The sequence below is a fragment of the Durio zibethinus genome, chromosome 24 (genome assembly GCF_047325235.1).
Source record: "Durio zibethinus cultivar Kanyao isolate XHJ-2024 chromosome 24, ASM4732523v1, whole genome shotgun sequence".
NCBI lineage: Eukaryota > Viridiplantae > Streptophyta > Magnoliopsida > Malvales > Malvaceae > Durio > Durio zibethinus.
The window spans coordinates 1,523,847-1,549,404 of NC_143185.1; the positions used below are offsets into that span (position 1 = coordinate 1,523,847).

The 25,558-nt window shown below is 31.5% G+C and overlaps 4 protein-coding genes across 6 annotated transcripts; all 4 read right to left on the reverse strand.

The window, feature by feature from the left end:
• Positions 1 to 77: 77 nt before the first annotated feature.
• LOC111316603 (Pentatricopeptide repeat (PPR) superfamily protein) lies at positions 78 to 4,355 on the reverse strand. The gene is made up of 13 exons (XM_022918614.2): positions 4,253 to 4,355; positions 4,006 to 4,141; positions 3,479 to 3,641; positions 3,245 to 3,310; positions 3,031 to 3,128; positions 2,645 to 2,762; positions 2,354 to 2,557; positions 1,710 to 1,786; positions 1,516 to 1,609; positions 1,036 to 1,101; positions 862 to 939; positions 658 to 759; positions 78 to 454 (listed from the first exon to the last, which is right to left on the reverse strand). Exons 1-13 carry the CDS (start codon positions 4,278 to 4,280, stop codon positions 362 to 364), a joined length of 1,323 nt encoding a protein of 440 aa, XP_022774349.2. The 5' UTR covers positions 4,281 to 4,355; the 3' UTR covers positions 78 to 361.
• A 1,993-nt stretch (positions 4,356 to 6,348) lies between these two features.
• On the reverse strand, positions 6,349 to 7,094 carry LOC149511799 (uncharacterized). Its single transcript, XM_089753847.1, has one exon. It carries the CDS (start codon positions 6,910 to 6,912, stop codon positions 6,532 to 6,534), a length of 381 nt encoding a protein of 126 aa, XP_089609973.1. The 5' UTR covers positions 6,913 to 7,094; the 3' UTR covers positions 6,349 to 6,531.
• Positions 7,095 to 7,919: 825 nt separating this feature from the next.
• Positions 7,920 to 11,693, reverse strand: LOC111316606 (E3 ubiquitin-protein ligase RGLG2-like). Of its 3 annotated transcripts, none has more exons than XM_022918618.2 (12): positions 11,456 to 11,693; positions 10,505 to 10,866; positions 10,274 to 10,358; positions 10,053 to 10,193; positions 9,858 to 9,971; positions 9,676 to 9,770; positions 9,332 to 9,411; positions 9,144 to 9,249; positions 8,897 to 9,024; positions 8,562 to 8,799; positions 8,286 to 8,342; positions 7,920 to 8,189 (listed from the first exon to the last, which is right to left on the reverse strand). In XM_022918618.2, the coding sequence occupies exons 2-12, from the start codon at positions 10,763 to 10,765 to the stop codon at positions 8,106 to 8,108; spliced, it is 1,389 nt and encodes a 462-aa protein (XP_022774353.2). In that variant the 5' UTR covers positions 10,766 to 10,866; positions 11,456 to 11,693; the 3' UTR covers positions 7,920 to 8,105. The 3 variants fall into 3 exon arrangements, with proteins under 3 accessions (XP_022774353.2, XP_089610138.1, XP_089610139.1); XM_089754012.1 differs by having other exon boundaries at positions 10,505 to 11,236; XM_089754013.1 differs by lacking the exon at positions 10,053 to 10,193 and having other exon boundaries at positions 11,456 to 11,690.
• Positions 11,694 to 12,595: 902 nt separating this feature from the next.
• Positions 12,596 to 16,225, reverse strand: LOC111316608 (putative disease resistance protein RGA3). Its single transcript, XM_089753935.1, has 2 exons — positions 13,656 to 16,225; positions 12,596 to 12,904 (listed from the first exon to the last, which is right to left on the reverse strand). The coding sequence occupies exons 1-2, from the start codon at positions 16,007 to 16,009 to the stop codon at positions 12,883 to 12,885; spliced, it is 2,376 nt and encodes a 791-aa protein (XP_089610061.1). The 5' UTR covers positions 16,010 to 16,225; the 3' UTR covers positions 12,596 to 12,882.
• Positions 16,226 to 25,558: the final 9,333 nt, after the last annotated feature.

Genomic DNA, 25,558 nt, shown 5'->3' on the forward strand with positions numbered 1-25,558 from the left:
GAATTACTAATTAGATTACTCGTATAAGAACCTACCTTTTTTTTTTATTTATTTTTTACAATTAATGATTCATACAATTGGTAAGATAAATTATTTGTTTTATTCTGGAAAAATAGAAATGTCAACTGAATTAGCTAAGAACAAAAAAAAAAAAGGTTCAGTTTTACAATGGAGAATGAACCACCTAATATCTGCCACATGCATCCAAAACAAGCCCATCCATCTATTTCCTCTTCTCTTATGGAACCAATTCATTCATATGTAGCAATTACTATGACTAAAGAAGAAGATTTTGCCTCAAATTTCTACTTCAACATGGCAACAGTACTGGGTACAAAATAAAGCAGATTTCCTCCTCAGGTCAAGCAGGTCCTCTTCCGAATCTAAAACGCAGGTTGTTTAAGGTACGAGAAACTAGTTGCAATCTTGGATCATTTTCCGGTATCTCACGTTGCTGCAATAAGAGAAGAAAATCCGTAAATTTGACCAGACAGATCTGAGTCACCTGTCTACGACATGTACTTGCATAAATGACAGCATATTTTACATTTGTGAACCACTGTTTGTTCCTCAAACTACCTAGAGAAAGGAGAAAATGAACAATGAAAGACAACTAATAATTTGGCAGATGATAGCACAAGAGGTAAGAAGACTTACTTTTAGGCCTTTGTAATATGCGTCCACTGCAGAAAGAGAAGGAACTACTTTGCGAGCCAGCATCAGGTCCCATATATAGTTTGCATTTGTATATCCACCCGTCTGTGTCAGAAAACATGACAAGTTCTAAGAATATTATATCGGACAAACTATTCATTCACAAAAAAAAAAAAGCAGAGAATAGCAACTTAAGTATTTGCTTACCTTCTCACCAGCAGCAGCAAGGAGGAGATCACTTCCTACTTTAGCGTTCAAGAAAAAGTTCCTAGAATTCATCTTAGCCTGCAATTGAGCCAACAAAACCATATGATTCAACATGATGAAGACAATTATGATATTTCGGAAGTTAATGAATCAACTAAGTGCCATCATACATACCAGTGTTTCTTGAGCAAGTTGCATTCCTCTGGGAGTATACCCAATCATAGCTCCCTCAACAAGTGTCTACAGACAAAAAAATTGCAATAACTTAACGATTATATGACTTCAAGTACATTGAATTGCATGCTATTAATCATATTAAAAACCAGCCATTTTATCAGGTAGACATCCTCCCTTTATGACAATAGAACAAAGTGACGCCCAGAATTACAAAGAATAGACAGAGGCGGTCTTATATTATCTCCACTTAAATACAATAAGTGGACTTCACAGATATTATGAAAATATAATGCACTCTAAGCAGTAAAATCCTATGTTAGAAATTAGGAGACCTGATATTACCACAAAGTTAATTCCCAGATTTTCCAAAATAGAGAAAAAGAAACAAATGGTTAAGTGTCCAGACAGCACAGAGAAAATAGAAAAAATTAACAGAAGAATATCTTAGCAAGTAACAAATATTGCATGAAAACTCACTGCATAAAGTTCCATTACTGGAGGCTTCCCTTCATTTAAGTAGTCTTCAAAAATTTGAACACCATGGTCGATGTCTCCAGCATTAAGATAGCATCTAAAAAAACGTATTAATAAAGGAAAGTTGCCAACAACCTGAAAGCTTTTTCCATTGAAATGGCTAAATAATGATAAATAAATGAAACAACAATGCATACCTCATAATTTGCATGGTAATAAAGATGTCAGGAATTTTACCATCATTCTTGAGCATCTCCAGTAAAGTTTCCATCGCCTACCATGATCAAAGATAAATATATGAATAAAAGTCAACAGAATAACAGTTACAGAGTACACAAAACATGCTTCACCAAACAAAATGGATGAAGTCAGACTGCTTCATGGTTTACTAAAAAAGTTGGGGAGATAAGTCTACAAGGTAGGTAACTTCCCAGTGTATTAAAAATCCAAACAGTGTATGCACTATGATATTCGTGCATCTAGATTGATAACTAGTTGGTGGGGGCAGTATAGAGACTATAGCCAAGTAAACAAACTTGTAAACTGTTAACTTTAAGGTCAATTAAAAGCTTGCTGAAAGTATATATACCTCTATAACCATGATATGGCAAAATTTTAGTGCAGAAACCAAGGATAGGGAATTGTAACAATAACATCAACTTGTGATGCACAAATACATACATATATATATTACCAGCTTAATGAATAGCAAGAGCAATAATGTAGTACTTCATATGCCTCCAATCGAGTGCAAATGTACTTAAGAGAGAGAGAGAGAGAGAGAGAGAGAGAGAGAGAGATGGTAATACAAAGAGGATCTCTGGAAGATATGAGACAGCACCTCTACATTCCTAAGGTCTGCACAAGCATGAAATGCAACATGGTATACAGTAAACTGCCTGTATAAGAAAAAGCGCCTATGAACAAAATCAGCAGTAGGTAAGTTGTATAACTCTTCTTCAGAAATGCCAAGCATTGCATTCCCAGTATTTCCACTTGCTTCAAGAGATGACCATCCTTTAGACTGTTCAGCTAACTCAATAATCTAGAGAGGTGAGGGAAATGTTAGAAAGCTACAAAAGAAAAATGAACAAAGCACTAGTCCGAGCAAAGATAAAAGTTTGATAATTACTTTGGTTGCTATATCATCTGCTCTAGGCATCTTGTTCGTATGTGCAACAATAAGTCCAGCGTAGCAAAACTTGTTCAATTCAGCACCAGCAGCAGTCATATCACGAACTATTGCTAATCTACAGCATTTATATGCAGATTAGTTTAATAATTTTCAAAATTGCAGAATCTTCTTTGGCTAGTCAGCAAGCGAGAGATGGATAGTTGTTTTGCAAGAACATATTGGAAGTTCTCATCATATAGAAGTAAAAATTCATTCTAACCACAGTGCAGCATAAGAACCACCATACTATCACGGCTAAGGAACAAGCATTCATAGACGAAGGAATTTAAGCAGAGTCATTGAACTTAAAAATGGAAAGTTACACCAAAGAAATAGTAGCATACACTTGATCTAATCGTCCATTTGATGCACATGCATTAAGCAGACAAACATAAGTTTGTCCATTAGGCTTCACGTCATATCTCTTCATTTCTTCCAGAATCTTACATGAAAAAGAACAACTAGGTTGAATAATTAGAGGTTATAGAGAAAAGATAAATTAAAACAATACAAAAATTATACAAATAAAATATCTCTGCAAACACGTAAGTGGCATACCTGAATTGCAAGGTTCGAATTCTTGCATTTCCCACAGGTTGAGATCAAAAAGTTATATAAAGTGACCTATTACATAAATAAAATTCATAGTCATTCTAAAATAATTAACAAATAATTTGATCAATTCGGGGGAATGAAATAGCCAATTTCAATATGGTAAATTTAATATGAAAAATCGGGAAGCAATAACTGTAAAAGTAACAACTAATTAGGACAGAATAGAACACAAAATACCTCAGGGACTAATCCCATGGCCTTCATTTCATCTCTGAAAAAGAAAGCATCTTGCAGCCGTGCCCCTCTCATGGTTCCCATAATCAAAGCCTCGAAAGTATCTCTAGTTGGCCGTACCCCATCCAGCATCATATCATCATAAACATCCCTCAACAGAAAATGCCTACACCACCATACTCGATTCATAAAAAAAAAAAAAAGGCCATGTCTGTTTGCTACTCATTTACTCTAGTTTTCGCTTCCTTAAAAGTTGCTACGAAGTAAGACCATAATTGATCAATAATGAAGAAATGATTAAAACGTAAATCTAATTCTAATAAAACTGTTATATATATACTATAAAAACAAAATCATGAATTTTAGTTCTCAAATGATAAATAACATCTTCAAGGTCTGATCTTCCAAAACATTATGTGGTTTTGTATCCAAACCCTAAAAAAATAGTGAAAGCAAAAGCTAAACCATATCTAAACAAATATAGTATATTAAAAAAGACCCAGATAAAGCAACAACTGAAAAGGCAGAACCTTCGTTTAGTAACGAGAGAAGTGAGGACAGTGTTGTATTCAGAGACATTTTCAGCATAGTTTCGTTTGGCTTTTACTCCTGCCGAATCAGAAAACTGGCGCCGACCCAGAGCTCGAAGCAGAGTCCTGTTGGGACCTGTTTTAAACAACAAAAAAAGAAGAAAAAAGGAAACGAGATAAGCAGCCAGGTCGATGAATCTAGTGAAAAAAGGAAATGGATATAAGTAAAGTTTCGAAATTTTTTTACTGTAAATGGATCGAAAGAGGAACTTCATTGGTGAAAGCTGAGTGAAGAACAGTGAAGGGTTTGGTCTGCTTTGCTTCAAAAACTCGGAAAGCAAAAACCCTTCGCTTTTTCCTTTATTTTTTTTGGCTTGTTATAGAGCTAAGCCGGTGCGTTTCAACATGGGGTTGTTTTGAGTCTCATTTTGGGCCAAATGGGTCAAGTCTACTCTTTCTTTGAGAGTCCTTTGGGCCTCGGTAAATAAGTGTAAGTAGAGAGTTTGTGGGCCTTATTAATAATTGAAATATCATAAGAGAGTATTTGGGATAATTCTTCATTTGGTCACTGAATTATTGAAATTTTGTAATATGGTACCTACACTAAAAAAATCTTTAATCAAGCATCTAAACTTAATTTCGTGAATAAAATTACTCCAACTTTTTAACATTGTTAGAATAATGCTAGGTGGCACTTAAATATTAATGTGAATGACACATAGATGCCATGTGACATTAATGCGATGTCATGTGTCATTTTTAAAAAGTAAAAAAATAAAAAAAAAATTTTCTTAAAAATTATATTTTTAAAATTTTTTTATTTTAAAAAATGATACATGACAATCACATCTAAACCACTTGACAAGCACATGTTATCCATATCAACAATTAAGTGTCACATTAATATTATTTTAACAATGGTAAGAATTAGAATAAGTTGATACATAAAAATATAATTTAGGTGTTGATTAATTTTTTTTTATTTAAGTACCATATTTTTAAAAGTATAATATTTCAATGATAAAATGGAGTATTATTTATATATAAGAAGCCTAACTATGAGATAAAAAAATAAATATTCGTGGATATTATTATTTAAATTTTAAATTTATTAAATATTATTTTTTTAAAATAATTGCAGGTATCAATTATTCTTTACTTCAATTCGTAAAAAGACGAGTCTTTGTCAACCTTGTTTGGTTATCATGAAAAGCATTCAAAAGTAAATCTTGAATGTGGTTAAAAGACATTCCTAATCATATTACCAAAAGCAAAATTTAGCGAAAGAAGCATTATAAAACTGGAAACCTAATCTTGATGTTAAGGCCGGTAGTTTCAAATTGGAAATTTTGGTATTACTATGAACTATACATTAAAAATACATGATTGATTTTATTTTATCGGTTCGATTTTTCTAAGTAAATTAATGTCTAATGCAATATTAGAATTTTCAATCTTTTATTTAAAATGAATCTGATAGTTAAGAAGTAAATCTCTTAATAATCTTATAACTTTTTTTCTTGTACTTAACATGTTGTCAAAGATGATTAATATCATCTCTTGTATTTACTTGTTCAAGTTAAAGAGCTAATATTTTTTAATCACCTAGATATGTTGATTCTTTCACAAAACCTTCAAACATTTCTTAGTTCATTCTAGCTCAATTTCTCGTAATCTCAAATATAAATAAATTATTCATGAATTTGGAAATAAATAAATTATTCATTTAGTACCATAACTAATTCTATCTCAAGAAGCAATACATGTCTACTTAAGTCCACTTGGTTGGGGTAGAGATTGACTATTAACGCCCATCCTCCAACTTCAAACAGATCACATGATTCGTTCATTTGTTTGTGTCTAAATCTAGACAACTAGTAATGTTTTTCCACAACTCCATCATGAAGAGTTAATGCTTTCTGTTAGTGACAGAAATTCAGACACATCTGACTCGATAATATTGAAAATTGTTTTAGTTTCCACATCACTTTTCAATGCCCTCAAACAGAATTTGCCGGAGCAGATTGTTTTGTAGCTTTTTCAAAGCATTTTCCTTTTCTTGCATGCTACTCATGGTTACATGAATTAATTAAGTTAAGCTCGAATAAAATTTTATAACTGTTGCTCAATTTTGACATGACTGATATGTAACTGATACACCTGTTTTAGATAAAAATAGATTAAACAGTCATAACATTCACGGTTATCCTTAACTTGAGATTCACCCACTTGCTTAAAGAATTCTGTATTGGAATGCCACATGCAGCATTAGCAATTGCAATTGAATCATGCATAAACTGCATTGGTATTTTGATTTGTACTAATGAAATTAACATAGAAATCTTTTCCAGAAATTGCATCCTTTCTTTGATTAATTTCTGTTGCATATTTTCCCAGATTCTTACTTGAACTGATACCTTTGTTTACAGTTCAATCCTGGATTATTACACAATGCCAAAAGAGGGTTGCAAATAGTAACAGCTACCCTATATTACACTAGTAAAACTAAAAAATAAAAAATAAAAATCAGGCAATCTTAGGGACAGAATAACTGGCAGGCAAGCCTTTTAGGCCAGGGCCATCACAAGATTTTTCAAAGCAATTCATGGTGGTAGGATTGATTTGAATGAACAAATAGTTTCCAGCGAAAAGATCACCAAAATGAACCTGACTTTCTTTCAATCTCTTTATCAGCTTGGCAAATGAAAGCCTGGCAACCTTAACTTTCCTCCTCATGAATCTTTTCAAGCTTGAAACCTTAAGCCTAAACCTCCTCCTAACATGTACCCTTTTAAGCCTGTACCAGGTTCTTGATCTCCTAATCAGTCTCTCTGCTATTTCATCAGCATCAAGCTCATTACCTTCTTGTCTCAATCTCTGGTAAGCAAACTTGGCAGCTGAGGCCATCTCAATAGCACACTTGGAGAATTTCAGAAGCTGAACAATGAACAGAAAATAACCTAGATAAGTTTGTAAAGAAGGTGGCTGGTCTCTTTCAATGGATAAGGAATACGGATGGAACGAGTTTTTCAGCTTCTAATCTCCAGTTAAATATGAATGGTTGGTTTTTCTGAAACGGTTGAGTGCATTAAATATTGGTGATTTTGAAACTCTTGTTAACAAAATAAAAAATGAAAGTGTCATCCTCCCTATTATCTTATACTGCATGCATAGCCAACGAATAGATTAGATCTCTATACATAGTTACTTAACAATTTGCATGTGATTATCTTCAAAATTATTGTGCAGACCAGAATTAAATTCCCTATCAGCTATAATCAAAGACTCGAGAAGCTTAAAAAAACACTTGGATGGTCACAAGAATTAAAATTTACTAATAATAAATTAGTATCTCACAAGTGATTTAGCTAACTCTTTTTACAACGAAAATCAGCCATTTAAGAAGGTGAGTTTAACTCCATATAACCACCCTTAAGTAACACCTAAGATTTGATTAATTTTCTTCATTGTAAAATTTTAAAAGTACACTCACTCGTAAGATGCATTCAAAATTTTACTTTCGAAATAGTCCATGAATCATAGATTTTGTTTAAACCTAATCTCTTTTTAGGACAATCTCAAAAGCGCACTTCTTCATATGATGCATTCCAAAATTTACTGTCTGTTACTAGAATTCTACTAAGATTTAGTCTAAGATTGAATTATTGGAAGCTAAGTGCAGACCTGACAACAACCAAAGGTTCACATTTCACGGTTATAGTATCAATAAGGCCAAATATCTGTCAAACTAAATCCAGAAATAGACCTAATTTACATCCCAATAACTGTGCACTTCTGCGCTATAGAGCAAACTCCAGCTGATTTATTAATATCCATCAGCTTCTCTCATAACTTTTCATGTGGACAGATATATGGAAGGAGCATTGATCATAATTCATAAAGGCAAGGAGGAATAAAAGAAATAATCAAATATCATAAATGTACAGAGAGTTCACTCCAAAAGAGAATGTACAAAGGATGAGATCCCCTTCTTTGGGTCATTGGCACCAGAAACTAACTTCATCAGACCTATCACTAATTGCATTTTCTCAATAACAAATTAACAAAGAATGATGAGCAAAGATAATTTAACAAAAATATCAGAAGTAGAGCTTTATTTTGGTTTGGATCGGACTTCGACATATTGGGCAGGTTTGGAGGCCTTTTGCACATTCTTCACAGGTCTGAGAGAAAAATACATCGGGTAGTATTATGTCAGCACCTTCCTCTACAATTATCTAAATGAAGAACTGACAAGAAAAAGCATTAGAGATTTTTACCTGATGCCCGCAACCAAATGCCATGTCTTTTGAGTTACTAAGGCAAATGGGACAAATCTGTTCAAAACATCGGTGAAGGGATATTAGCCATCAAGATAAATAATCCAATATGCAGTGTAAGAGTAAGATAGGACGAAGAGGAGGAAGAATAGAGAAATTTACAATCTCAAGTCTTTGGTTCTTTCAGATTTCAGTTCAAAAGTTGAATGCCAAGGTAGCTTGTTATTAATAGAATATATATGGACCGACTGAACAACTACACTAAAATTCTCATACCTGGCTATCATAAGTAGAACTTGAAGCTGGGGTAGCTGAGCTGACAGGACTAGTATCTCCAGGATAAGGAGGGACACTTGGTTCGAAGCTGGTTAGATGAGAAGGTTTTGAGCTGCTGAAAGATGCTGAACCATATTGGAAACTAGTAGAATGGGAAGGTTTTGAGCTGTTGAAAGATGCTGCACCATATATAGGAGGAGGTAGGGGAACTCTCTCAGGAACATTACCCTTTTGGCCACTGCACAACAAATAAATTGAAAATCACCATCAAAACTTGAGTTGCAAAAGGGTAACACAAAAACCTTTTAAATGACCAACACAGAACGAATTATTACCCCAGAATATTAAGCTCAATGGTTGCTTTGTATTGTGAAGGAATCTCCATTAAAGCAGCTAGAGCGAATTCTGTCTCCTTCCGGGATGGGGCTGTATTCTTTGACATAATCTCTGTGAAATTCACAAACTAGAGAAAGAGAAGCACAAGGACAAAAACCTTAACAACTGAAGCATAATGATAATACCATAGGTACGAAAGACAGATGATATCTAACATGAAATATCTTGTATGCACTCAGAATTTACCTGAAAATTATCGAATGCTCGAGCAGGAATGTTATCGTCAAACTCCTTCATCATGTCCCAAGGTCCATCTCCAACACCAACCAATATAATCGACAGAGGAAGCTTGCTGAAATATATGAAACAATTAAGAAAAAAAATGGTTGCACAGAAAAAAAAAAAAAGTATGAAATAGGTTACATTATGCTCACCTTGCTTGCACTATGGCATCAACAGTCTTCTGCTCTTGTGGACTTAGCTGGCCATGCTGAGTATCAACGCTTCTAGTCACCTGAAACAACCATCACTATTAGTGATATTAAACCCATATGAAACTTAGTAAATCATTCTGAACCATTATAAAAAAGTTAATAAAAATAGTAATAACACATTGCTAGAAAAATCATAAGTGGTAAAATAAACCATTATGTCAGTATTTTTTATTCATTTTATTCCAATGCCAATCCTCACAAAAGTTTCCTTTCTGACCAATTTTGCTTTCAAGATAATCTAGAAAGTAATTAAGTGAAGTAAACCCACACACACAGAAAAATACCTGCCCATCAGCAATTATCACTAACACATGGTATCCACCACTCTGCTCAACAATGGTCATAGCCATTTCAATGATAGGAGCAAATGATGTAGGTCCTGAAAAGATATTGTACTAATTATTTTATTGGATATGCTTCAAGAGGTAACTCAGAACAAGAATGAAAAACAGGAGGTAATGGAAACCAGCAAGTTGCAGATGAGGCACAATTTCTCTATATCTGCTTAAGACTTCCTCAAATCCATTACAAAATCTCTCATCTGGGTAGAAACTGAAGACATCTTGATCATGTGTTGATGCTGCCAACAGATACAAGTAATTCTTAGCATCTGCATATAAGTAAATAGGCATTCTCATAGCGAAAATAAATAAATACATACCATCACCAAATCCAAAGCAAGGAATTAAATTATCCTCATCAAAGACAGCTAAGGTTTTCCCAATGATTGATATTGCTTGTTCATAAGGATTTAGAACATCTCCAATGTGGTGCAAACTTTTTCTATTGAATGATCTTTTCCCTTCAAAACAAGCCAGATTCAGCAGGCTCTACTATGGCTAAAAACACATATTACTGGCAATTAAGATAGTGGATCTTAACCTGTCCACTCATTGCTCTTTGTGAAATCAATACCAACAATAAGATTGGAAGATTCAAGACCAGCATTAGCAAGAGCCTCCGTCACCTGTAATCAAATGATTCATGTCACCTTTCCTTCATCAACTTGACCAAACACAGTACAAAATAAACTACTGAATTGTTGCTGGGGAAAAGAAGAAAGCGTAAATATATAAAAACTTATAATAAAAAGAAATCCATGAAGAAATTAACCTGATCTAAGGAGTTGTAATTGTCTGCAATTCTTGAATACGTCCTGTCTATCGTCCTTTTATCGCTGCCATGGTCTTGTGAATGTGGATAATACTGCAGCTCTTGTTGAGATGGTGGATAATACTGTGGGGAGGCATAGCTATGCTGAGGCACATAACTCTGGCTTTCTTGACTATATGACGACTGAGGATACCCATAGTGAGAATCCCTTGAAGATGAATTCTGCCTCCAACTCCCCTCCCTTGAGCTACGACCTCCCATCAACTCAAATATGTATAGAAATTCCCAATTACTGAAAAAAACTGTTTCCTTCCTCCGCAAATCAATCAAAATCAACAACTACAGGCCAAATACAAGAATGCCTGAAAACAAAAACCCCTGATATAAACGCTGACAACAACAACTGCAACAAGAAAAAACCACTAAAGAATGACAATTAAGGAATGAAATCTCCAAACAACTTCCTGAAATCTTTTCCCACTATATGGATACAGCAGACGATATCTATCAAAACCAAAACAAAACAAGCAGATGATTTTTATCTAGCGCCACCAAACCAATAAAATATCAAAAACCCACCAAAGCAAGCATTCAAAATATACATGATGAAGCAAGAAAATTAAAACTTGAAAGGATATCTACTATTCAGACTTTCCTAGAAACGTCAAATTTTCCTTCTGTAGCAAAAACTCAAGAAACCAATTCACAAGCGTAAGCTTCCCCTTCGCGGTCCTAAGAACAGCCAAAGACGAGGCTTTTACAGCCAATAATTATTTCCTTGGAACTAATATTACTCTAAAAAAAAGCATCGCCGTTTCATCTCAAAACAAAAAATGAAAAGCCATGAATTCTGAAAGAGACCCATTATTCTTGGCGGCCGTCACATTTTCAAGATCTAAAGCGTAAAAGTTAACAAATTTTGAACCTGGGTCAAAAGAGAAATTCCCATACCTTTAATTGAAGTAGGCAAATTTGCAGAGTTGCAGAGAATCAATGAAGGATCTGGGTATCTTTTTTGCTTTTGAATTTTGAGATAAAGTATTAATAATTAGTGAAAAGCACACAATCTTTTTTATGTTTGCTTTAAAGGGCACCACATGGAAGATGATCAGTTTGGAAGCTATTGGTGTTCTTGTCTGCATACCGGACCACCGATCACATCTCAACTAAACTCCTGTCATGCAGAAAATAAATGTAAAAAATTTTCTTTTTTCTTAATCAAATATAGTGATTAGTGTAAAATTTTTTATGAATTTACTAGAGCATTCAAGTGTTGAAAAATCTAAAAACAACATCTGAATGCATGAAAGATTCTAGTCAAAACAATTGGATTTGAAGATTTAAAAGTCAAAATTAGTTTGATCACATCATGGGAAATAACTAGTAAATGGTAACTAAGTTGACAAATTTTTTTTTATGGAATATTGGAACATTGAAAATTTTATGAGAATATGTGTCGGGTTTAATTTTCTTATCAGTTCCCTGCAATGTCAATGTTGCTTTCGTTAAAATGTCTGCGAGAATAAAAATTATTTGCAACCAAGGCTTGATTGGAACTATTATGATTGGCATGCATTTACTTTTTATATTTACATATACATCCTTGACTCATCTTTTTTCTGTACTTGAGTTATATAAAATTTTTATCTTTTTTCTGTACTTGAGTTATATAAAATTTTATATGTTTGAGTTTTAACCTTTTTTTTTCATATATGATTCTTCAGGTACAAAGTATTTTTTACATATTCGTGAATGTATAATCTCTCGGAGAGAAAAGAGTGTTAATTATAAAAAGTTTAAGAACAGATGAATTTACAACAATACGAATGCAATCCTTTTTATTTTTTTTTATTTTTGTTAGCATATGTAATTAATTCTTTGCCTTTGCTGATTGTTTTTGAATGGCTATCAGACTAATTGTGAATATAGCATGCAAAATGTACTAATAACAAAGAAAAATAGAGTTATTTAAGTGTCATGATACATAACCAAATAAAATAAATAAACAAGATCACTTATTAAGATTATAGTTTCAAGAAAATTTGAATGTTACCAAAAACAGATTTTATTGAGAAAATATTAGCACCTCAATAATATTAAACATAAATGATTCCATACATTTAAAATATTACATTACAAGTTAAAGATCTCACAAATAACAAGCACACAACAAATTAATTACACATACAGAAGTGAGCCGCAGGATTTGGTCCAACAGCTCGAGGGTTCAATGCAGGGACCAAAGACAGCGGCAGACACACATTTAAGTTTTTACATGATTTCAGACAATCACATACTGAATGTTTTGAAAAAATATATATAAAAGCATAAAAGAAGTAGAAGCCAGCACCATTTCTTCTTTCCACGGATGACAAGCCTTACGTTGACCTTCTTTTGGCACTACGGCGATCAAAGTCAAAGGTTATCCTTGTAATATTAATGTAAAACACATGGTAAAATTATAATTATACTTTGAAGTGATTTTTATAAGGAGTTTCCATCCACACTCTTCTTTTTAATCTTCATATTTTTTTCAAAATAATTTTTAAATAAATTATTTAATTATTTTTTTTTAAATCTCTTTTACTTTTAAACTTTTGAATTTATAAATCTAAAAATTTTAAAAACTTTTAGACTTACATATCCAAAAACTTCTAAAATTTTCCTAACTTATATATCCGAAAATTTAAAAAATTTTATCCCACATTCTTCAAATGAAAAAAAAATCTAAAAACTCACATGCATAATTTTTTCTATCAATTTGTAAATAAGTTTATAATTATTTAAAACAATTTGTGACTTTTTTATGATGTTGTGAAATTTCTTCAAAATATTTTTCTCAATTGATTTTTTTTCCAAACCTTAAATGTAACTTTTTTTATTTATTGAATATGCATAAACAATACGTTATATAATTTATTAGATTTTTATATCCATAAATTATAAAATTTACTAAAAATATATATATCTGCAAGTTTTAAAATTAAGATGAAAAAATAATTAAATAATCTTACTTAAAAGAACATTTTTTAATAAAATAATTGTGAAGAAAAAAAAATTGAAATGTGTCTAGCAGCTCTCTTTTTTAAAAACAATTTGAATAAATTTAATTAGAATAAAAATTGGAAAGAGAAATAGATAGAAAGAGTACCTGATTAACCCTTCTTCCACCGATATGTCAAAGGAAGGAGGTAGATTTAAGGCTTGAATGATGTCATTAGGATTTGTCTCTCCACGCCTCCTGAAGTTTAGAAACAGCCTGTCAAGATGTATCTTGTTGTGAAGTTTGGCTCTCCTAACCTCTTCCACATCTACCACATTTCCCACCAGGCTTATCTGAAGATATCCACGAAGAAGGTCCAAGTTTTCCAAATCTCCCACACTGAATTCTTTAGCTGCGTCTTTGCCATCTACTCTCGCCTTGACTGGGATTAATTCCCTGAGAGAAGTTAATCTCCCAATCCCTTTTGGGTCATATTGTAGCCCAATACAATTCCGAGAATAAAAATACCTCAGGTTAATTAATTTCCCCATACCATCTGGTAGTTTCTCAAGACCACGACAATTCCAGAGATTCAGGTATTGCAAATTATGCAATTCACACACTCCTTCAGGCAATTCTTTTAAATTCTCACTGCCTCTCAAATTAAGGTATCTCAGATGAATTAATTTCCCTATTTCATTTGGAATTTCTTTTACTTTTACATGACCATACCACTCCATCGCAAAATCCAATAATCTTAGACATTTCGCTCCCTTGAAGAATGCCGCCAAGGCTTCACCAGTTACATCACACTGTTCACCACCAGCTAGAAGGCTCCGTAGGTTCTCTATGCCTTTTATAGACACAGGAAATTGATCCTCTTTTGATATCTTTACCCTCAAATGATGAGTCTTTTTGGAAGATAAATCAAGCCTCACAGTTTCACTGTTGTCAAACTCCACCGCCACAATTTCTTCATTTGTCAAATATTGGACAAAATCATGTACCATGTCATGCATCTTACATTCAATTATGTTACCATCCTCATCTTTTTCATAGTCTTGAAAAAAAGAACGAGATGCTAAATGGTTGAAGTATTCACCACCTTTTTCTTCTTCCATCCCTAAATTCTCCTTGCAGTTTAGATAACCATGTGCCATCCAATGCTTAATTAATTCAGTTGGCCAAAAATCAAAATCTTTGGGAAAGATTGCACAATATAATAAGCATGGTCTTATTTCTGAGGGCAGATCATAATAACTTAGCAGGAGAGGTCTGAAAATGTCTTCTTTTGCAACTTTTAATTTCCATATCTCACTGTTCAGTATATTTTGCCACTCATTCCTAGTGTTTTTCTCCCGTAACAAACCTCCCAAAGTCTTTGCAGCAAGCGGTAAACCTTTACACTTCTTTGCTATTTCCCTTCCAATATCCTCCAACTTTTCACGCAACTCATTTCCCTTTCCCATAAAGGCCAATTGACTAAGTATTAACCAGCACACGTCATCAGATAATTCTTCCAAAGGAAACACTTGAGATTGAGAGGATCCCATCCTCGTTGCAACTGATTCTTTACGAGTAGTCACCAAAATCTTACTTGCAGACATGCCTTGTTGAAAAGCAGCTTTTAGTGGCTCCCAATCTTCATCACGGTCTGTCCACACATCATCTAAAACAAGCAAGAATTTTGCACATCTGATTTTTTCACAAATTTTGTTCAGTGCATCTTCTAAGGTAATTGGATTCTGGAAGGTGGTGGCTAAACCTTCGTCCAGACGTTCTAAAATTGCTCTCGCAATTTTGTTTAGATCAGAATCGTCCGAGACACACACCCAAATTACCTTGTCAAAGTGTGCTCGAACTTGATGATCATGAAAGATTAATTGAGCAAGAGCTGTTTTTCCGATCCCTCCCATCCCTACTAGAGAGATGGTCTGAATGCAGCCTTCTTCACTAGTCCCATTCAACAGTTTCTCCAGTACCTCCTTTTTAATCTCTTCTCGACCATGTAACTTGGACACATCAACAAAAGATGTACTCTCTACTCGTCTAAATTGTTTGGTTTCTATTTTTGTTAAATGATATCTATCTTTCTCCTTAGCAATCTCATCTAGCCTTTCATTGATTCCTTTTATTTTGCCAGCAATGTCATAACGCCTAACAACTTGACAAAAAGAAGAAACACATGAAGTTGTGGAAGTTTTCATCCTCTTGGGAATAGAAGCACTTACATCTAATTCAGGATCTGTTTGCAACTTGGAGAGTGCAGTGGTCCACTCATCCAACACGTCCTCCATGTCATAAGACACTTCTTTGAGCTTATCTAACCAGCCTTTCACGCTTTTCTCCACAATTTGCCTTTGCTCTGCATCTTCAAGCGTATTGCGGATGGCCTTAAAATTGCTGTCAAGCTTTTCGACTTCTTTCTCAACACCTGTCACCAACTTCAGCTCTTGCCGCGCATTCTCAGTAGTGATAGCAGTGAGTTGCTCCAAGATGGCAGAAACAAGTGTTGAGGCCATTTTGAGAGAGAGAGAGAGAGAGAGAGAGATATTAATTGATTGATTAGTGAAAGAAAATTGATGGGCGATCAAACCATCCAATTCAACTTTATTCAGCAATAAGTTTTACTAGCTGCTTTATAATTGCAGAAACAAGTGCTTTCGCCATTTTCCTAGAAGAAAAAGAGGTGTTAGTAATGGTTAGGGAAATTAAAGGGGGATGAGATCTGGAATTTCAGGGAAACTACATTGGTGAGCTTGGGATTAGGTAGCAAGTAAAATGGGGGACCACTTCTATAGTTGTTAACTGTTGACTATTGACTGTTGACTGGTAACCGGCTGTAAACCAAATGATGAAGCCTTTCATATCAACTACCAAGCAACTGCAAAGATTTTTTTTTTTTTTTGACAAAATTATCAAATAAGTAACATAAATAATTTTCATGTAATATCAAAATTTTGTTTTTTGAAAATAAAAAAATTTAAGAGCATTTTATAATAATAAAATAATAATTAATAATAAATCTTTATTATCTAACTTTTTATTTGTCAGTTAATATGACTTTTGACTAAATGGCGAATATACTGGAACCTTAGAATATGCATTTTTTCATCTTTACAGCTCATGACCCAACCACCGACAAGGTTGTTAGCATGAGAAGCATTGGTGAGGGACATGGACATTGCTTCAACATTTTCAACTTATAATTTTTAACACTTAATCTTTCCACGCCTAAAATAATTTATTTTTATTACATAACTATAGTTGAAGATCACATACTTGCATTGTGAAATCCATGCTCGTAAAATAGGGAGATAAATGAAAAGAAAGAAATATTTAAAAAAATCCTCCAGATCAAAATTTTTTTTAAAATCTTTGGCATCATGCTAGAGTTCCTCCCACCGCACTGTGAATCTAGATACAAAACACCTTCAGGGCACGGTGAAAGGAACTCCCGTCGCTTACTGAATAAAAAGGTCAGGCGAATGAGGTTAACAAAACACTCATGGTGTGGATTACATTGGGTACAGGGCATTTCTTCTTCAGATGGTGTCTCCTCAACCTTTTTGCCTACGGATCAAGCTGGTATTGTCTTTTTGCATTTTGATGCAGAATTGACAGATGTCTGCTTTATTTTAACTTTTGTTTGTGTAGCTCAGTGAATCTGACACATTGTTGAAACTTGATAAAATTGTCGTATTGTGTATCCAGGATTTTCCTGTGTCTAATGGCCTTTGAATAGTTGCATTAAGGACTCTGAATCCTTGGCATCGTCTAATTGTCATAAATCCTTCATCAATCTTTGGAATAGGCTTGTGGGATTGTTCCATAGCAATGGTAGCATTGTACTTATCAGATGCTGATAATAAATTCTTCAGTAAATACGGTTCATCTTGAATATTGTTAAAAAAATCATCCATACGTGTAGTATAACATATAAAATAATAAATTTAAATTAAAAATAAAAATACACAAATATATTTATTTCAATATATTTTAAAATGATTTATTTCAAACTTAATCTCTTAACAAATAAATCTTTATAATTATAAAATTTTTAAAATAAAAAAAGTCATCAAAAATTTATTACTTAAAACTTAACTCAAAATTCAATTATACATTTTTAATAAGCTAGTCACTTAACTATTCTTTTAATATCTAACTATTTAAGATTATCAAATAAAAACATATTATTTATAAAGATAAACTCTTATACATTTATTAAACTCTTGACTTGTGATATAAAACAAACTCAAATTCTTATAACTTCACTTAATTTTTGATGTGAGATTATAAGATTCAAAGCAAACTCAATAAATCTTCAATTAACTTGAATCTTTAAATATTTTAACAGTATTTGGAAAGTTGATATACTTACTTTTTTTTTTCTTTTGTCACAGAAATCTCAACAACTAAGCTTCCATCAAGTATGTGCAAATGATTTTTGATCTTATTTTCTTGTAGAATCACAATACTATTCTTGTACACTTTCAACCAATTATTATTATCATAGTATGTGTACCACCGAGATGCTAACTTACCAAAAACATTCAAATTATAGTTACAACTTGATATATACCTTACATGATGAAAGGCCCTAACAACATCATTGTGAGATCCAAAGTGACATTCCTAATGCCTTAAATCTATACCTTTTCATTGTTGACAACCACAATATCCCCATACTTTTCATTCTCTTCCAACTCCACAAAGTAACTCTTATTATTGCAAATATGGACTATAGCAACTGAATCTAAAATCTAACTTTTATCACCTTTCAAAGTCTGAATCTTATCTACACATATTGTCAAAATGATATTATCATCGTCAGATACAATAGTAGCAGTATCACTTTTTTCTTCATCCGATTTTTTCTCATCATTGGCCCTTTTAAAAGCAATCATATCCCTTTTTAGTTTCTTGTAGCATATTTGGATATATTATTTTTTACCACAATAATAATATTCTATGTCACTGTAATCTTTATCTCTTGATTTGAATTTTTTTCTTGATCCATTAATCTTCTTGTGAGTCATCTTTCGATCAAAACCCTTTATAATTAGTGTACTCCCTCCAAATGACGAGCTTTTATATTTTTATAAACTTTTCATTCTCATACAACAGGACAACTATATCATTCAACTTCAAAGTAAGTCTATCCACTAACAAAGTCCAAACTAAAGATATATAAGACTTGGATAAAAATGACAGTAAAATTAAAGCCTTCTCTTAATTTTCTAATTTATTAATAAAAATTATCAACAATTGAAAAACTAATATATTAAACTCATTTAAGTGATTATGAATACTTGTACTTTCTTTCATCTTCAGAGAATACATACCCATCTTTAAATATAATTTGTTAGTCAACGATTTCAATGCATAAATACTCTCAAGCCTATCCCACAAACTCTTCGAATTACTCTTAGTCAACAAATTATATTTTACTTCTGAGGCTAATGCCAATATAATAGTACAACAACTTTTTTCTAAATTCTATTTCAATTACTGTCGGATATTTCTTTAAGCTTACTACTCTCTAATACTTAATCCAACTCTTGTTGTACTAACAAATCTTGAATCGTATTTTGTTATAACATAAAATTAATCTTTTCATTAAATAACAAAATCTCAAACTTGGGTATAAGCATATTAGACATACTTTCTCTAGACATCTTAAAATACTTACTTCATGAGACCAAGATCTCTTGGGCCTATCTCTTTTTCCCATAAACCTTTCTATAATACAACTTATTGGAAAATCAACATGCACATGCAAAACTCAAACACAAAATGATAATTTAAATTAAGAATAAAAACACACAAATATATTTGTTTCAGTCTAACTCAAAATGATTTACTCCAAAAAAAATCTTTACAATTGTGAAACTTTTGGAATAAGAAAAGTCATCAAAAACTTAATCCAAAACCTAATTACACTTTTTTAATAGGTTACTCTCGTAGCTATTCTATTAGTGTTTATGTTGGGTTATCAAACCAAAATCAAAATATCTTATTTATAAGTATAAAACTTCTTATATATTTATTAAACTCCCGGTGTGGGATATAAAATAAACTAAAACTCTTATAATTTTACTTAACTTTCGATATGAATTATAAGATTTAAGATAAACCCTAACAAATATCAGAATTTGCACTAAGACTTTAATAAATATTGGTTCAAAAGTGAATTTTTTGTAGGCTCTGTATTGGTTTACTGCATCATGGACTTCAACTGGTAAAAATGCCAATTTTGCATTGTTTGAGTTTATATAAAGAAGATCTAAGTATCCACATTCAAAAATATATTTAATATCCTTTTTTGGAGAAGATTTAAAGTTTATTCTTTTGGAGAATATTAGCTCTTAGGTAAATTTTTGTATGGTCAACAAAAATAGTAGATTTAGCTTATGTGTGTGAGAATAAACTTTGGTTGTAATGGTTTGGTAAGCACCAATAAATTTTTCTAAGTTTTTTAGAATAACTTCATTGGATAGTAATGGTGGAAAGTTTTCTTTTAGGGTATCCAAAGGGGTTTCTCCTTGGATCTGATATTGTGTTAAATTAGTGAATTTTACTCTAAAGGACCGTGAGGTCGATGGACTCAAAAAAATCTTAGCAAAAGCTTGAGATGTTTCTTGCTTTTTTATTTGTTCTTTTGGAAAAAGAATATATTTTTCATTGATTTCCTTGAGGATAACAATCTAAGATTGTATCTGTTCATACTTATTTGAAGTTTCAATAAGAGCATCGTGTAGCTTATACATGTTGTCAAAGTTAGCCTCATATTTTCTGTAAATATTGTCAAGCTCATCAACAAGCTTTTCTTTATGCTTTTCTATTGTATTAATGATTTCATTTATCATTGCCATCCCTGGATGAGAAATAAGGTAAAACATTATTTTCTCCTTTAATATGCTCAATCTTAAACTTGTATTCAGCAAAGAAATTATGCCATCTATGATATTTTTCCTATTAGATGTTAAAGGATGATTGTTCATAATAAAACTTTTACTTGTATACTATCTGTTCAGATAATAAGTTCCTTTAACAACAAAAAGTAGCAAAACTTATGTTTTCCTCTAATTATTCCTGATAATTTTTTTGCATTTGTATCATAATTCATTTCAAAATCTTTAAAAGTACCACTATTATATCTACATATATTTTTAAAAAATTTGCACTCAACTTGTGAGATATTATTTGCTTTAATATAAAGGTCTCACGTTTGATCTTATAAAAAACACTTCACCAGTTTTGAGTTTAGATATATATATATTATACTATATTCACACATTCTTTCAATATGAGATTGAAATTATTACAATTTTTCAATTTTTAAAGTTTGATATCCCTATCAAAACGAGTCCAACCATATAATTAAAATCACACTAGACATTAAGATTTTAGAGGTGATGCACTTAATAACTCTCATGATGTAGTATTTAGTTCCCTCTTATTGATAATTGTTGTGACATCATTTTAGGAGTTCGTACCCAACTTATGAAGTATTATTCACTTTGAATTAAAGTCTCACAATTTTATTTCATAAAATACACCTCATAGATTTATGTTTAAATCTTAACTTATATATAATATTATATCTATATATTCTTTTAATATAACATTTAAAGAATGTGTGAATATAATATAATATATAACTTAAGACTTAAATTTAAATTTATAAAATATTTTTTATAAAATAAAATCACGAGGCTTTCGTATAAAAAAATTAAGGGCGTTACATTTTCTCTTCATTTGTTTCTGTATCTTTTGCTTTCAAAATTGCTCCCCGATATTCATTGGAAGCATCGGTTTCTAATTTCTTTGTATCTTCATCTTTGGTAAAAGCCGCCCGTGGCAGCTTATGACATATTTCATCTTTCTCACATGGTTTGTTAAAATCTCTGTCGTCCATTCAAATTTACTATTTTTTCTTATCAATTTTTGTAATGGTTGTCTTAATTTGGACAATTTTTCAATGAATTGTCTAGCATAATTTGGTATTCCTAAAAGTTGCTATGCTCGTTTTTTATCTTTTAATTCATCAATAAATAATACTATTTTTTCTAATATATGTGGTTGTAATTCTAAACAATATACTAAAAGCTGTATATTGTTTAGAACGTTCTTTTAATTTTATTTGTCCCAATCCTGATTTGCAATCAAATTTGGAACATATCTTGCTCTAGTGTTCATTAGGTAACATTTGTCTGCTGCTGCTGAACTGTCTGAACTAATTGTGAAGTGTGGTTTTTATTAATAAGTGATTGATTTAATCGGTTAGGTTTATCTTTGTTTATAAAGAGATTTTGAGTTCGAATTCTACCGATAGTCACTTGTTGAAATCATCTTGAATATATCACTTATAATCATTTATCTTAAGCTATCAAATACGATATATTTTATATTGATTTAGGAGATTGAATTGTTTATCTACTCTGAATTTTTTTTTACAAAAAAAAAAAGTGTGGTTCCTTTCTACATTATCTTACTAATGCAGTCTACCTATGATTTGTTGTCTTGTTATTTGTTCACGTAATGTTAATTATGTAAGATGTGGTTCCTGCTAAGTTCTTTAATTAATATTAACTAGCAGTTTATAATGTGTCGCTGATTTAGTTGATTTGAGTATTAACATGATATTGAGAACAAATCAGACCATCCAATTCAACTTTATTCAGCAATAACTTTTACCAGCTGCTGTATAATTGCAGAAACAAGTGCTTCAGCCTTTTTCTTAGAAGAAGATGCGTTGGTAACAGTTAAAGGGGAAATTAAAGGAGGATGAGTTCCGGAATTTCAGGGAAACTACATTGGTGACCTTGGGATTGGGTAGCGAGTAAAATGGAGAACCACTTCTTTGGGAAAAAAATAATGAAATTTCAAATTTAAGATTTTTCTTTTTGACAAAATTATCAAATAAGTAACAAATAATTTTCATGTAGTTATTAAAATTTTCTTTTATGAAAATAAAATATTCCAAGAGTTTTTTATACTAATAAAATAATAAAAGCAATAATAATTCTTTGCTACCAATTTTTATTTGTCGGTTGCTATGACTTTTGACTAAACGGCGAATATACTTGACAACCTTAGAATATGCTTTTTTAAATCTTTACAGCTCATGACCCAATCACCGAAATGGTTGTTTGCATGAGAGGTATTGGTGAGGGACATGGACATTTCTTCAACATTTTCAACATTTTGAAGTAATGAAGTGACAAAAGAAAAGATACGGAGGCCACCAAGCCACTACTTACTGAAAAAGGTCAGGCGAATGAGGCTCATAAAACATTTAATTATGTCACCATGTACCATGTCAGACATCTTACATTTAATTACGTTACCATGCTTATTTTTATCAAAATATTGAAAAAAAAAAGAGTTGGAAGCTAAGTGGTTAAAGCATTTTTCACCTTTTTCTTCTTTCATCTTTAAATTCATGTTAAAGTTTAGATAATTATATGTGTCGTAACAATTTTGAAATTGTCCAATAAATTTAAAAATAAAAATAAAAAAATAAAAAATAAAATTATCATTAATTTTTTTAATTAGATACGATTGATTATTTATTAAAATTTATCATTCTAATAAAATCTTACAATTAATTAAAATTTATTAAAAAAATAATTTCATGATCTGTGAAACAGTCTAGATTCAAAAGTCGATTACACGTAGAAAAAGATTAACACCCCACACGCCCGTTTAAAAATAATACCACTTAATTACGTATTATCCTTTGATTTTGATTAAAAATAATCTCATTCTCAATGTCTGAAAAAATAATTTTCTTAATTTTTTTTGAAAATTGGTTTGTTTGATTTTATTTTAAAAAATTTATTATTCAAATTTTATTCGAGAAAAATAAATTAAAACTTTTTTTATTTAAATAATTCTCAAAATACTCCGGTACGTTGGTAATATTAGAAAAACTCTCTCTCACTTAGAGATTTTTTAGGCATCACTTCTTGAAATATCTAAGAATCTTATCATCGGATGTCTGAATTTACTTTTTACAAAAATTATATCATGTATGCAATGCAAATAATAATATGATGCACACATTTTATTTTTTATTTTTTAGAAATTTTATTAAATTTTATTATTATTCTTATTTAAAAGAAATGAAGAACAAAAAAATTTTTATTGTATTGAAGATTTTCTATAAATATTTTAATACACTGATAATATTTAAGAAAAAATCTTTTCACTTATATATTTCTTAAAGTATCTCTACTCGAAATACTTTTGAAATATCATCATTTGACAAAATTTCTTTTTTTTTCATTTTTTATTACCTATTTTTAATTTATTAGTTAATTTTATTATTATTATTTTATAAAAAAAATTTTATTATATTGAAATTTTTTTTATAAATACTCCAATACACTGATAGTATTTTAAAAAATTTTCTCACTTAAAAATCTCGTAGGTATCACTACTCGGAGTACTTTTGAATCTCATCGTTGGACAAAAAATTTTTTTTTCTTATTTTTTTATTATTTTATAAGATTTATTCTGAAATTAATATAATTATCAAAAACTTTTATTATATATATATTTTATTAATTATTATTATAAAATAACAAAAATTTATTATGTTAAATTTAAATATTTTAACATACATAAATATTAAGAATAAGAATTAAAATAATCAAAATAATATATAAAAAAATAATTTTTTTTTATTTGAATCAGATCGATCAACGGTTCGATCAACACACGATTTGAACCAACGATTCGGTTCGACGATTGAATGAATCACGTTCAACGACTCAATTTCGGTTCGATTCCGGTTCATGCTTATAATTGTCTGCAATTCTTGAATACCTACTGTCTAACGTCCTTTTATCACTGCCATGGTCTTGTGAATGTGGATAATACCGCGGCTCTTGTTGAGAAGGTGGATAATACTGTGGGGAGGCATAGCTATGGTGAGGCACGTGACTCTGGCTTTCTTGACCATATGACAACTGAGGATGCCCATAATGAGAGTCCCCTGAAGATGAATTCTGCCTCCAACTCCCCTCCCTTGAACTACTATCCCCCATCAATTCAAATATCTATAGGAATTCCAAATTCCTAAAAAAAAAAAAAAACTGTTTCCTTCCTCCACAAACCAATCAAAATCAACAACTACAGGCCAAATACAAGAATGCCTTAAAACAAAGACCCCTGATATAAACGCAGACAACAACAACTACTACAACAAGAAAAAACCACTAAAGAATGACAATTAAGCAATGAAATCTCCAAACAACTTCCTGAAATCTTTTCCCACTATATGGATACAGCAGACGATGTCTATCAAAACCAAAACAAAACAAGCAGATGATTTTTATTTACTCCTCTCCTCCAGAATGCAATACAGACGCCACCAAACTAATAAAAAATAAAAAACCTACCAAAGCAAGCATTCAGAATATACATGATGAAGCAAGAAAATTAAAACATTAAAGGATTTCTACTATTCAGACTTTCCTAGAAACGTCAAATTTTCCTTCTGTACCAAAAACTCAAGAGACCAATTCACAAACGTAAGCTTCCCCTTCAGCGTCCTAAGAACAGCCACAGACAAGCCTTTTACAGCCACGTATACTTCCAATAATTATTTCCTTCGAACTAATATTACTCTAAAAAGTACATCACCGTTTCATCTCAAAACAAAAAATGAAAAATCATGAATTCTGAAAGAGACCCACTAATCTTGACGGCTGTCAAATTTTCAAGATCTAAAGCTTAAAAGTAAACAAATTTTGAACCTGGGTCGAAAGAGAAATTCCCATACCTTTAATTGAAATAGGCAAATTTCCAGAGTTGCAGAGCATCAATGGAGGATCTGTGTATCGTTTTTGCTTTTGAATTTTGAGATAAAGTATTAATAACAAGTGAAAAGTACATAATCTTTTTTTATGTTTGCTTTAATGGGCACCACATGGAAGATGCTCAGTTTGGAGGCGATTGGTATTCTTCTCCGCATCCCTTACAACCGATCACATCTCTAGTACACTCGTGTCATGCTGTCTTCATTTATCCTCTTAAAGAAAACAAATGTAAAACATTTT

Bases quoted from the DNA above. Each gene is read 5' to 3' on its own strand.
- LOC111316606 (XM_022918618.2), bottom strand. From the start codon at position 10,765: ATGGGAGGTCGTAGCTCAAGGGAGGGGAGTTGGAGGCAGAATTCATCT. The intron at 8,800-8,896 runs GTAATAATTCGT...TTTGTTGTGCAG, and splicing joins ATTGAGCTTAATATTCTGGG to TGGCCAAAAGGGTAATGTTC. The intron at 8,190-8,285 runs GTAAAAATCTCT...TTTTTCTCTCAG, and splicing joins CATTTGGTTGCGGGCATCAG to ACCTGTGAAGAATGTGCAAA.
- LOC111316608 (XM_089753935.1), bottom strand. From the start codon at position 16,009: ATGGCCTCAACACTTGTTTCTGCCATCTTGGAGCAACTCACTGCTATC. The intron at 12,905-13,655 runs GTACTCTTTCTA...TGATCGCCGTAG, and splicing joins GTGGAAGAAGGGTTAATCAG to TGCCAAAAGAAGGTCAACGT.
- LOC111316603 (XM_022918614.2), bottom strand. From the start codon at position 4,280: ATGAAGTTCCTCTTTCGATCCATTTACA. The intron at 3,642-4,005 runs GTTCTGCCTTTT...ATGGTGGTGTAG, and splicing joins TCTCTCGTTACTAAACGAAG to GCATTTTCTGTTGAGGGATG. The intron at 760-861 runs GTAAGCAAATAC...TTTCTGACACAG, and splicing joins TTGCTGCTGCTGGTGAGAAG to ACGGGTGGATATACAAATGC.
- LOC149511799 (XM_089753847.1), bottom strand. From the start codon at position 6,912: ATGGCCTCAGCTGCCAAGTTTGCTTACCAGAGATTGAGACAAGAAGGT.